The sequence below is a fragment of the Perca flavescens genome, chromosome 13 (genome assembly GCF_004354835.1).
Source record: "Perca flavescens isolate YP-PL-M2 chromosome 13, PFLA_1.0, whole genome shotgun sequence".
Taxonomy (NCBI): Eukaryota; Metazoa; Chordata; class Actinopteri; order Perciformes; family Percidae; genus Perca; species Perca flavescens.
In genome coordinates, this window is record NC_041343.1 from 16,829,753 (window position 1) to 16,843,282 (window position 13,530).

At 41.0% G+C, this 13,530-nt stretch overlaps 1 protein-coding gene across 1 annotated transcript; it reads left to right on the forward strand.

The window, feature by feature from the left end:
- Positions 1 to 1,010: 1,010 nt before the first annotated feature.
- Positions 1,011 to 13,483, forward strand: paxbp1 (PAX3 and PAX7 binding protein 1). Its single transcript, XM_028595663.1, has 18 exons — positions 1,011 to 1,676; positions 1,932 to 2,051; positions 2,387 to 2,599; positions 4,026 to 4,247; positions 4,349 to 4,449; positions 4,642 to 4,865; positions 5,224 to 5,413; positions 6,560 to 6,683; positions 8,724 to 8,826; positions 9,164 to 9,279; positions 9,384 to 9,583; positions 9,684 to 9,831; positions 9,943 to 10,064; positions 10,198 to 10,274; positions 10,382 to 10,448; positions 10,742 to 10,888; positions 11,581 to 11,735; positions 12,683 to 13,483. The coding sequence occupies exons 1-18, from the start codon at positions 1,352 to 1,354 to the stop codon at positions 12,801 to 12,803; spliced, it is 2,775 nt and encodes a 924-aa protein (XP_028451464.1). The 5' UTR covers positions 1,011 to 1,351; the 3' UTR covers positions 12,804 to 13,483.
- Positions 13,484 to 13,530: the final 47 nt, after the last annotated feature.

Sequence of the window (13,530 nt, forward strand, 5' to 3'; positions counted from 1 at the left end):
TCAATATGTCCATGGCCAAATAGGCAAGCACTTAGCTGTACAAACAGGGCCCACTAGTAAAAAGTAAAAGGTCCAGTGTTACTTAACACCATATGTTAATATAAAGGACAAGACTTAGGATAAAAGTGTTTTATGGATATTTTTGACAGATGTCAAGAGTCATTCAGTTGATAATGCCACTTTCAGTGCAAAATTGGCACTTCCTGAAGATCTCTGTCATGGCAATTTTCTATTAAACTAGGGGACATGCTACATAGCCTGACAAACACAAATTAACTTTGAATGTATTACAGTGAGATTACATTAGGCCTACTGGAAACTGTCATATTGGGCTAATTTCACAATGGCTGTCAAAGTCAACCCCATAAAAGTGCTTTATAAATAAAGGTATTATTATATGTCACAGTGTCACTCTTGAGTACAATAGTTGCGTTCTGAAGGTACATAAGAATATAGTGTTTTACTGTCAAATCTCAAATCTCTCAAATGTATTATGAGTTGTCACAATGATTGCAATAGCTCAGACACAAATGCAGAAACTGGATTTTATTTTAGTGCTCAGGCTTACATGTGGCAAACAAACTAAAGAATAATTGACATTTAGGCAGGATATTAATCTTTTTTTTAAGTTTTTTTTAAGTTTTTACTGTAATCTCAAATAAAGCACTAGTTAACACCATTAAGATATATTGAAAGCTTTATAAAGTGGCGGTTATTTCAAATGGAGGGGCCAGGCTGGGCATATGTGCGATTTTAGGGGTACCAAATATATCAAGTGTTACATACCACCAACCCTCCATAGGTTTGGTTCTACAGAAGACTAACGATACGCATAGGCTATAACAATAAACATAATACTGATTCAGTGTTAACCATAGACAGTATATAAGGTGTTAACTTATGGTGCGTTACTTTTACGTCGATTTACGAGTTGTTTTCCGGAGTTACGAACCGGAAGTTGCAAAAAGAACGCCACCGAGGTCGTATGTACAACTCGTCAAGTCGTCTGAACTCATGGTGCGTTCTTTTTGTCTTGTAATCGCGACTAGTAGCTCGAGTGTGACGTCACATCCATGTCGGAAAACGAGTTACCGTACATTTTATTATCATTGCATATGAATGAGGTGGGTTGTTGTGCACGTCACTGTTGTGCCTCTGTACCACTTTTGACCAGCTGAGGGCAGAGTTATGCCGGTGATGCATGTGCTCAGCTTCACATTTTAAAGAAGAAGAAGAAACGCGACAGAAAATGGCCGACTGGCAGTGTGGAAATAATTTCCTTCTGCTCCAAGCACAATTTTAAGGTGTCCTACGTTAGACCATGCATTGTTGTGTTTAGCAAAACTATATCATGTTTAAAAAGGCGAAACGAGCTAACTTTCGACGGAGGAATGAGTCCGACGAGGACGAACAGGACGAGAGTCGGCAGCCGCCGTCAGTGGCGCCGATATCGTTTGGGCCTGCCGTGGAAGAAATCCCGTTTATGGAGACTTCCAATTACAGCGTTCCTGGAGCACTTAGCAGCACGGATAACTATCATAGCAACGGCTTTCAGCCTAACGCGAACAGTGTAAGAGCTGTCAAAAAAGAAAAGAAAGGCAAAGAAACCGCCGTCGTAGCAGCTACGGTTCCTGGACCCACGAAAGCCAGTTTGCTGAGTTTCGTCGATGACGAAGGTAAGCTATTTTAGTAAACCAATGCTAAGTTAGCTTGCCGGTTAGCTTAAGAAAGCGTGTTGTCCTGACCGGTTTAAGTAGCTAACGTTAGACTTTTTGTTTCTGCTTAGGATACATAATTGTATTTGTAATTGCAACCATTACAGATAGTTAAGTACTTTGCTTGTCCGGGAATGATTTCTATGATCCCTGGATGATGTGCATGGTTAACTTTGACTCACCACTCACTTTATCGCATGACCTGTTTGTAAACAGAAGGATCCGAAGTGTTCAGAGTGAAGAAATCCACTCACAGTAAGAAGATTGTCAAACAGCTGAAGAAAGAATACAAGGAGGATTTGGAGAAGACTGGAGTCAAACAGGAAATCAAATCAGGTGGGATATCCCACTGTCAATGCGATACATCTGCCGTCTCTGCTGTCACATTAGCTAAATTGTCTCCCAAATTAAATGTAATTTCTAAGGTTTCATTTTTTAACTTGGACAAGTTGCTATTATCTGCAGATACAGATCTACTTTTTTGCTCCTATGTAGCATGGTACGGTACAGTACACTGAATCTCGTTGTACATGTACAATGACAATTAAGGTACTCATATCAGCCACATATCAGCCACACTGAAGTATCAGCTAAATGGCTATAATGTAAATGGACGTTTGTAAACTCTGTTATCCTCTTGTCTCAACTTTCTCTGCATCTGGATTTTCTAGATGTTCCACCTCAGCCTGTGGCTTCAATCAAAGAAGAAGTTACCAGCAGAGCGGGTAGTGAACAGGGGGAAGAGGAAATGGAGGTGGATAGTGCTGATGAACAGGAGGAAGATGCGAAGAGTCAAGGTGGCCAGACACAAGGTCAAGTCTCCAAGAGCAACAACACTGCAGCAACATTCAACACACTTTCCTCCCTCAGCAGCTTGAGACCAGGTAGAAAACATACACACACACACACACACACACACACACAATTTAAATGCATTGTTTCAGCTGTCATCACTGGCACAACGTTTCAGCTATCATCACTGGCACAACCGGTCTTAACAGCCAAAACACACCGGGCGCAGAGAGAGACGCACTCACACTCACTCAACCACACACAGAGCCACATATAGGCTACAATTACCACAGTTTTCCCCACTCATCCTGTCTCCTTTTTATCGGAGAGAGAGAGCCGATAGGAGAAGGATCACTTTGTGACCAGCACATAGAAATACGTCGGGTATGAATGGCCAGGCGCACAATCAGGCACGTATCTATGCTACACGCCACTTAACGTGCCACTGTGTGTTCCAGCTGTAACGCTCCTATATATATATATATATATATAGTTTTTTTTTTTTTTAAAAAAGCATTTTGTAATGACAATACAGATAGAAGACTACACAGTGGTACAGCACAACATTTAAGAGCCAAGTGCACCTGACAGTCCATCACATCAACCTGTGGTGTGGGCCATGCAAAGAGTTCAAAAAAAGTAATTGGGTTGTGTCTGTATTTGTCTCGCATTGCCAGACCTTACTCTACAGAACTGCAAAATAAGGTCTGGCTCCTCAACGCATACGTTGCAGAATAGGAGAAAAAACACTCTGGGTTGTTTCCATTTCTTCAAAACAATAACAATCGAACAACAACTTGGGAACAGTGAAATCTTTTACCATATAAGTACACCTTATACGTTACACCTTCTAACCCAAATTACTCTTATACATTTAGTACCATTTAGTACCAGTGATCTGTAGCTAGACAAACAAATATTAACCTTTTGAAATGCCTTGCCTCTTCAGAATTACAGCTAACCCAAAGCACACTGAACTGGAATTACACATGCACTTAACCAAGCGTAGCACCCATATGGTCCCTCCAAACAAAAAGGGTCCCTAGCCAACCACATCTTTCAAAGAAGCACAATACAACGAAGACCAAAGCTTCAACAAAACTCACCCAAACAAGGCATGAACTTTTTGCGCCTTCCACCTGAACTGCTACTTAAAGCTGCCTACCAACCAACTTACTGTAATATAATAATTGTGAAATATAAAGTATACTTGTGCTACATTGGGGGATTAAATAACACATCATGATGTCACATAAGTGGCCCCCCAAAATCCAAAGGGAATTTGCTGTTAAGCCTAACTGGGACATACAGAACCATTCGAATTCTGTGCTACAAAATCACCAGTTAACAGTTCGGCGACACAAAGCCATCCCTCAGAACATATCAACGAATTGTTAAACGGTACAACAAAATGTTGGTAACGAGCAAAACCAAAAAGACAGCTGCTGTGAGGGAATAATGAACACTCACACAATAAAATAAGTACTTAGATCATGCCCTGTTTCTGTCTTACTCTAGGGGAGATTCCCGATGCAGCATTTATCCATGCTGCCAGAAAGCGCCGGCAACTAGCTAGAGAGCTGGGGGGTGAAACCCCTCTGGTTGAGACAGAGACTCCCAAGAAACGAATGGCACAAGAAGACCAAGATGCCAGCGACGATGAAGATGAGGAAGAGAAGAGGATCCGCTTTAGCGGTGTCAAGAACAAAAGCCAGAGACAAAAGATCGCTGAGGAGATAGGTACTATAAGAAAATGGTGCACTGACCGTTTATTCAATGTATACTACTACTGTTTTCAATCAGTTGTCTCTAAGACATGAACTTCCCTTTCACATGTACAGGTATTGAGGGTAGTGATGATGAGGCACTGGATACAGGTCAGGATGAGGAGGTGAGCCGTTGGGAGCAGGAGCAGATTAGGAAAGGAATCAGCATACCCCAGGTAAGATGTGCTAAATCTCTGAACAGCTGTAAAATACTGCTAAATAATGCTTTCCTCTGTTATATGTCAATCCCAAAAAATATTGATAATGCAAATAACCATTAGTTGCATCCCTAATTTATTGGTAGTAGACAAACGCAGTTAGTTGTCGTATTAAAAGCATTATGGATTTTTCTTGTTTCTAATGACTAGGTCCAAAGCAGCCAGCCAGAGGACAACACGGTCTATTACCAGAACAGCTACGAGAGCCAACCCTACGGCTGTTCCTACAGCATGCCTTTTACCTACAGCACTGTGGCCCCGCAGACTGCCAAGCCAACTGGCCGAGCAGACAATGGCTCAGTTCACTACGGGACCCCTATTTGTGATCTTACCCCGGTATCCATTGATCTGGTAAAGAAACGCCTGCAGCATAGGTAGGTTCAGTGAAATGCCGCAACATCTAATATAAGTCTTCAGCTCAGCTGCTGCCAGCCTTGTGTGCTGTGATCCTGAAGACCCAGGAAAGCTATCCCAGATCTGAGGGCCAGAGAGGGAGTGTGGGGGTCTGGAGGGGGGTTACATTAGTTTCCCCCCATACAACTACAAAGGAGTGCATTATTTTAGCTGTTTGTGTCCTGTTAATCAGTTTTCATGATGCTTCTGTTTATTTGATGGGGGTGCTCTAACGCGATTTCTGCTTAGTTTGTATGTCAATACTTAAGACTAGCTTTGTTTGTCTTCAGCCCCATCTAAGTCATCATTACTGTCTTTCCCTGTATGTCATGTCTGTAGGCTCAGCCAAATGTGTGCAGGCCACGACTCAAACACCAGGCGCTACAAACAGATCAAAGAGGACCTAGCTGCCTCTGAGAGCGCCATACAGCAGCTGGAGGGCTCATCCAATAACAATGCAGAACAATATAAATTCTTGCAAGAGATGCGAGGGTATGTTGGAGACTTGCTTGAGTGTTTCAGTGAAAAGGTAAGGGAGAATTTCTCTGCTGTCTGATTTGCTGTTTTGTGTCTGTGTGATCTCTAACCACTTTATGTATGTATAAAGAGAATCTAATAAGAAACATGAATTGAGTCATGAAAAGCCTGGTTTTTAGTTACATTTTCAGATACGATTAATGACGCTAATTAACAGTGCTGAAAAGCCAATGTGACTTGGAGCACAATCCATGTATATGCCAGTTGCTTCACAACTGCCCTCATTTTAGTTAGAACTATGACTTTGATCTATTATCTCAGCAACATACTTTTGCAAATGGTTTAAGTATAGAAAGAAAATGCTCTTTCTACATAATGAATCTGGTTGTTTTCAGCTACTTCATAAAATAATTAATTCATACTGCTCATTACATACAAAAGTAAACAAAGTTAGTGTAAGATGAGTTGGAGCCGTAAGAGAACCCAGTGTAGTGGCGTAGCCAACTATATACACAAGTGTCCGATCTTAACAAAGTCCAATTTGTGAAAACATAATTAAATGATGTCTCCGACACAAACTATATTTGTCTTCACCTATAGTTACTTACTAAATCAATCAATTTTATTTGTCACATGAAATCGTATGTGGTACAATTCCAGTGAAATGTAATCCAAATGCATGTCTGAACAGAATAATTCAGTCTTGTTCCTGCAGCAGCAGAGCAGCAACTACATGGAACATGGCCTGCCAGCTAATGCCACACTAATGTCTGTTTTAACCCTATTAGGTAATGGGAACAGGACACTTACTACCATTATCAGTATGACTTAGTATGGAGTGAATACAGTGTAAACATCAGGACTGGAACTGTATATTGATAATGTTGGGTAAAAACCTTCAACTCTACAATTTTACTACAATTGTGTGGTTTTAATGCATTTAACTATGCATTTAACTTGGTTTGTCAATATTTCAGCTTAAACCATTGGCTAAATAAACGTCTGTAGTGTTCAAGCTTTCCTTCAAGGAAATGGGATATTTTAGAGCTATTACGTTTTCACCCGACACTAGTGATATTTTGGTTCCAGTTTTATATTGCCCATCATGCTCCTCCTGTCCCTCCAGCAAGGCATCCCTGTGACTCGGAGCCCCGCTTTTATTTGGGTCAGAGGTCACAGAAGACATCATATCTTTCAGGTGCCTGCTGTCCTGGAGCTGGAGGCTGCCATGCACCAGTTACTAAGGCAACGGGCCTCACGACTTGTCCAGAGAAGACAGGATGATATTAAAGATGAATCGTCGGAGTTTGCAAGCCTTTCAAGTCAGTCCATCTTGAAGGTTTTTATGATTTATTTGAACGGCCTCGTTAGTTCTGTGTGCGTGCGTGTGTGTGCGCGTGTGCGTGTGGTTCACATTCTTGTTTCCATTCTTGTTTCCCACAACCCCATTTATGTTTCCCTCCAGGGTGGGAAATTGGCACCCGCCACCAGCCAATGGCGGGTATTTTTTCAAAGTGGCGGGTGACTTTGCCTTGTATACCAGCCACAGTGCCACGGGTGGATTGTAAAATATTCCTTGTAACGGATTGGACAGCTTTGGACAGCTTTGAATGCTGTTGCTAAGGAACAATGCACAAAAAAAATCTATTTGATTTAAAAATTTAGTTGGTAGGTCAAATCGATTCATATTTTCAAAAAATCAATTTTTTTTAATCCAAATACAGTATAAATAATTTGGATGTTTAACAATTTTTGTTGCACACTGCACAGTGACTTTTCACTTAGAGAAAGGGTTTGCCTTTGCAATTTTGTTTATGTTGATGCACTTTAATTAAATACAGAAACAAATCGCCCAGCTCTAGCTTATAGGAGTCGCGTTACGTTACTGCTAATGAATCCCCAACATTTCCGGATTTTGCTGCTTCATAATAAAAACATTCAAATACCAAAAATAACGGAAGACTTTTATTGTAAAGAACTTATAGGAAATGAAACCGTTCACAGCCGGGGCTTTGACCACGCATAGTCGAGTAGTTTTCAGCGCTAGTCCGTGACATCATGTAGCTAGCTGAGCTGAGGTACAGACGAAAGGAAAACTATCTGTTAAAAAAATGTGGCGACATATCCCCGGTGTTAAGAGGCCCACCGCGGAGGCAGCAGTAGCTATGGATGTACAAACTGTTGAGGGCGAAGTAAAGAAGAGAAGGTACTTTTCGAACAAGTGGCGCATTGACAAAACATACAGCGAAAGAGCGTGCAAAATATTTCAGACCGTCTTGCCAACCTTTATAGAGTTTAACATCAATGTAGATTGTAACGATGTTTAAGTCGCTAAAAGCTGCTGCCGTTTTAATCCGGTCGGCTCTCTGCTGCTCAGTTCTTCCCCGCGACTGACCACACACACACATATATATGGTGGATGTAGGAAAAACCGGAGATGAGACGTACAGGATGACCTAAATTTAGGCCAGCTACTCTCGTTATTGTAAGATCAATGATAAGTTAAAGTCCAATAAGTCCTTTATCAAACCTATGAATGTGTGTCCCAGGCCAGGATATGAAATTAACTTACAATGTAAAGATCAACAAGCCACTGACACATATGTTCAAATTAGATATATAATAAATAAATTATATTAATAAAATATGTATTAATAATACAAAATAATTTATTGAAGCAATTGTAAATATGCTAGTGCACTTTCTTTTATAAATTTGAATTCCGGAAAAAGTGGCTGGTAACATTGGGCATCCACCAGCCACTTAGTTAATTTCCCACCCTGTTTCCCTCATGAGTGTGGTTATGGTTAATTGAGATGTGATTTTGAGTGAGTGAGCATGTACGTACATGAGAACTGTTTTTTTTTTTTTTTTTTTTTTTGGGAGGAGCTGTTTCGGCTACTCTTTATTGGCCGAGTCGCACAGTCAGCGGAGTGGTTGTAACTCGGCTCAAGCATTGAGTCACTAATTAAAGATAAAAACCTATCTGTTAGTGACTTGTCCTCGGTCACTTTCACTGTAACATGTAGGACGTTGCAGCCAGGTAAGTCACTAGAAAAATGATTGAAACCAAAATCATTTGTAACAAATAAGATGTTTTATTGCCGGTGGTACCTTTTTTTTTTTTTTTTTCTTTGTATATTGTGTATATATATTTATATTATTAGGTCAATATTGTAATTTTATTCATACGTTTAAAACCCTCCTTTTGCCCATCACTTGCCTATCTCATCTAATTTCTTTAAGCATTTCAAAATTTGTGTACTCTTTGGGTTGTGTGAGATGTTGAGGGCCAAGAATAAGATTATGGGTTGTCTTAATGTTTTTAATGCTGGTTCTAACCTGGTTCCTGTCTCTTTCAGATAAAGCTGTCATGGCTCCTAATCTGGACTCGTTTGGTCGAGACCGCACAGCATACCAAGAGAACAGTCGTCAGAGGAGGATAGCAGAAAGAGAAGCACGACGGTATGAAGCTCACTCATATTCAAAAGACATGTTTCCAGGATTTGTAGGCTGAATTTATGCTAAATGTTACCAGGCTAATGGCACAGGCTCTATTGTCCATGTAGGCTGTGTTTTTGTGCTTGCCTCGGACCACAAATTGCCAAAACTCGCATCTGAGCTTTCCGCACTTTTATTCACAAAAATACAGCCATGATTGTATCTTGGATTGTAAAGCATAGGTTTGCCATGCAAGCAATCTCAATTTGAGGTAATCATTTTAGTACCAAGTTGGTTACAGTTTATCATAAATTCTTCATTGGTTTTAATTGTCTGCCATTGTGCTTGTGGGTGGGTGCAGAACTCGGCGGCGACAAGCTAGAGAGCAGAATGGAAAGAGGGCTGAGCATAAAGAAGGCTTATCATCGGATGATGAGGAGACCTCTACTGACATCACCAGCTTCAACATAGAGAGAGGTACATCATTAATTGGCTGCAAAAATTACAGTATCGACCATAATGAGGAGAATTGGCAGTCATTCTGTGTCTCATGCCTAACTAAAGCTTTTCATCCCATCCAGATCGTATCATCCGGGAATGCAAGAAAGTATTTGAAGATGTGGTGGAGGACTTTCATTCTCTTGACTGCATCAAATCCCGTTTTGAAGTGTGGAGGAGAGAATATGCCAACTGCTACAGAGATGCTTACATAGGCCTCTGTCTGCCCAAACTCTTTAACCCTTTAGTCCGTCTGCAGCTGATTACATGGAACCCTCTTGAGGTAAGGCATGTGTTTTTAGTGTAACATTTTTCTTCTTTTTTTTTTTTTAATAAAATGAGAGGGGTGAATTCTGAAATCCACATTTTTTTTCCCTGGCCAGGCTCAATGTGCAAATTTTGAGTACATGCTCTGGTTTGAGTCGCTGTTGTTTTACGGCTTTGAGGAGCACAGCACGTTGCAGAGGGGAGACGGGGACATCAGCTTGCTGCCTGCTATTGTGGAGAAGGTCATCCTCTCCAAACTGACAGGTAGTGTAACCCGCACAGCTGCACCCAGCATACTGAGATTTGCTTGGCACAATGATACAGGCCAGTACCAAATATCTAATGTGTATTTATGTATTGGTTTGTGTGCGTCAGTGTTGGCAGAGCAAGTGTGGGACCCGCTGTCAAACAGTCAGACAGCCATGCTGGTGGGCTTCATTCACAGAATAATGAAAGGTTACCCTACTGTGCTGCATGGGGACAACCGATACACACAGGTACTGTCCACTCTCTTACTACCTACATAAATATGTTGTACTACGTCTGCAAAATAGGAGATTACTTTGGCTCTTGTGGTAGAATTATTGTCTTCTTAATTTCCTTTTTTTTTTTTTTTTTTTTTTCTTTTAGGAACTTTTGAAAACTATTGTGTTTAGGACCAGGCGGACTCTGGATGAAGATGTCTTCCTTCCACTCTACCCCAAAAAGTATGTTACACAATTGTTAACTTTAGAGGAATTCCAGTTTGCATTTTTTTCAATCAATATGATAAAACTTGATAACTGATTAAACGCGTGCTTTTGCTTTTGTTAAGTGTGTTGGAGAACAAGAATAGCGGCCCTTACTTATTCTACCAGAGGCAGTTCTGGTCTTGTGTGAAGGTATGTACAAAAGTGGAGTTAAGACAGTATGAATCTATTCAAATACTAATTACACTGACTGTTACCTTCAAATGAAGGTCCTGAATGATTGTTGGAAGTCACACCACATACAGAAAGGATGTGTGAAAGGTGTTTACAGTACTTGACAACTATAAATGCTTTCCATCTGTAACTGTTTGTGTGTGTCCTTGATTTAGTTTGTACACTAACCACTGATTGTAACATTTACTTCTGTGGCAGCTAATGGAACTACTGGGATATTAACGTTATGTGCTGTTGTTTTTCTGTCCTAGCTGCTGGGCAACATCCTGCAGTGGGAAGGTATTTTATCCAGTTCTTGTCTGAGGGATCTGGCATTAGACAGCACTCTGAATAGATACATCCTCTCTGCACTGCAGACCACGGATACTGGGGAGGACAATGTTCCAAAGTGCCAGAAGGTATGAGACACACCAATTATTTTGTAGTTCTATACTTCATGTGTAAAAAGACACTGCAGAGCTGATGCTTGTGACTTGTTTTGAAATGATTTACAATGTACAACCATGAGAATACCATACATTTAAAGTCCTATCACTCGGTTGACAGAGAGCAACATCATTACGAGCAGGTACATAGTACAAGAGCCCCTCAACTTTGTCCTGAGTGGATATTCAGGGGGTCTCATGTTAATTACAATTTGAAAAGGTATGCACAGATTGCATGAGGTCCATTTTATTATATAAAGAAGCCCACACTGTTGGCACTTTTTTTTTTAAATATTTGATTCCTGATTCCATGGTTTCAAGATTATTCAAGACACATCTTATTTATCTGTATTTAATAGTACATGATGTGCCTATCCAGTCTAAAAAAAAAATAAGATGGTTGTTTTAGCCGCCTGAGCAATGGGAACTGGCTCTTCTCCTGGATCCGACAATTTGATGAAAGGTGCTAATATTTTAAAATACAAGCCTCTCAGCCCAGGTCAATGTGATTGGCGGCACTCCACTGTCCTGTGCCTTTTTACAGCTTGCAGCCTTAACTTGACAAACACACTTGCTGTGGAGGAGCAGGTGGTCAAGCGTGGTTGTTTATGACTCACTAAACAGGTTGACACAGAGCTAGTGTTTAACTCTTTTACCTTTTTCAGGTGGTGGAGTGTTTGCCTGTGCACTGGTTCTCTGGACTGAAAGGCCAGCAGACGTTGCCTCAGTTGGAGCCGTTCTGTCGCTTCCTCACCCACATGGCCAACTCATTGCACCGCAACAGTTTGGGCGGGTCTGATGTGGAGCGGCGCACTGCCAAGTAAGAGGCTCTGCTAGATCTGCATATACAGTTTAATTGTCTAAATTGGGGAACTTGAATTCTGTTATCGCTTTATCTGCTGTAATTTTATGGAAGGTGCGTTTCGAAGGATACAATAAAAGATTGCACTGCCAGTGCTGTTTTGTCAAATGACATAATAACAATTTACTAATTAGTGTTCTTAGATGACTCCCTTGATCACTACCTTGTAATGCTATAGGTTTTGTCAATAAAGAGTCGTACTCTGAAAGCCACACCCACTGGAAGGGAAAACCTTCATCGCAACAATATGCAACCATGGACTGGGGGGGGAGAGAGTGACAGCGATTAGCTTCGGAGCGAGTGCCGACTCTAGAGTCATAGAGAAACAAAGTGTCCCCCCTGTGTTTTCTGACCACGTTGGGAAATCTGTAGCAGGAAACGTTAACCCTCTCCTGGATTTCATGTTTATGGAGAAGGAGAACCAGGAAATGAGTCTGGGGAAATGCAACGCTTCCAAGACACGGCTGAGCGACGTGTAGTTAAATTTTTCGAGAGGTGCATGTCAGTCTATGGCTTAGGTCCGGCGTAGACGCAGAAGGATTTGCGGGTGGGGTTACGCCGTCTATTCGACGCAGAAGCATAAAGCGGCCTTAAGGCACTTCCGCTCATAATACTGCATAGCTTTCTGATTTATCCACATTTCACTATTACACAAGTTGCATACTGTCAAAATGCTTTAGCTTAAGAAATATAGTTAGCTTTGCTTCATTGGTAGTGCATCCCACCACACAGCAGCTTTTAGGCATTTTTCTGTTGTTTGCAAGCAGACGGAATTAACAAGGAGGAACCTTCACGCAATACAAAGTCCATGGAGAGCGATGAATTGTTTTCCCCTCCAGTGTGAGCAAGACTTAAATGTGCTCTGTCTCTATACTGCTTCTTACATAACGTATATCTGCAAACAGGGACCAAGTCAAAGAGGTCGTGAAGATGTTGGGCCAGATGAATGCCCTGGACCACATCATCACTGTGGCAGCCGAGCATGGCATTAAAGACATCAAGCCCCTTTTGGAAGCCAAGTCGTAGAGAAGGACATGGCAACAGCAACTTTTCATTCATCTTTTGTCATGTTCCGCACATTTGAAGTCATGGGGTTCACTAAGTTGGAGTCCTAAAAAAAGTGTGCATTAATGGATTTGAAATTAAACTCAACTGTTGCTACCTTGCCTGAAAAGAGATGGTAAAAAAACCTTGGTGTAAATATTGTGAATAATGTATAGAAAGGTGGGCTCATATGCTCAACACAAGACTGACGCAGAAATGAGGCCTTGTATTGTCAGCTCTAAAAGACCTCTCTGTTATACTACATGCTGAAAATATTTTAAATGCATAATTTATTAAGAGTACAGTTGTTGACATGGGTTACTGGCATATGTTTGGAAATGATCGGATCTCTAAATTAACACCATCTTCAATCTGGCTACCTGTAAAGACTGCATAACCACCTTATTTCTCTCACATGCTCTACTTTTCTATATGTACCAAAATAACTTTCTATTTGGCTAAAAGGTAGAAATTGCACACTGGCAAAGACTGTAGGGTAGTTGATATTGTCGTTGTTCTTTGATCTCCCACTTCACCCTACAGTTCTCCTGTGTCACATGTGGACTGCCCTGATGACCCTACTACAGCTGAGAGCTTTGTATTTCTAAGACTTTTGGTTTAGTATTGTATTGGCCTGTGAATAAAATATGCATTTGAATAAATCACTGTATTGTTGCAATTAATTGAAAACTGTGGATCATAAGGTGGG

Excerpts from the sequence above, each read along its gene's own strand:
- paxbp1 (XM_028595663.1), top strand. The coding sequence starts at position 1,352 with ATGTTTAAAAAGGCGAAACGAGCTAACTTTCGACGGAGGAATGAGTCC. Across the intron at positions 5,414-6,559 it reads TTGAGTGTTTCAGTGAAAAG|GTGCCTGCTGTCCTGGAGCT; the intron begins GTAAGGGAGAAT and ends CATATCTTTCAG. Across the intron at positions 10,065-10,197 it reads GGGACAACCGATACACACAG|GAACTTTTGAAAACTATTGT; the intron begins GTACTGTCCACT and ends TTTTTCTTTTAG.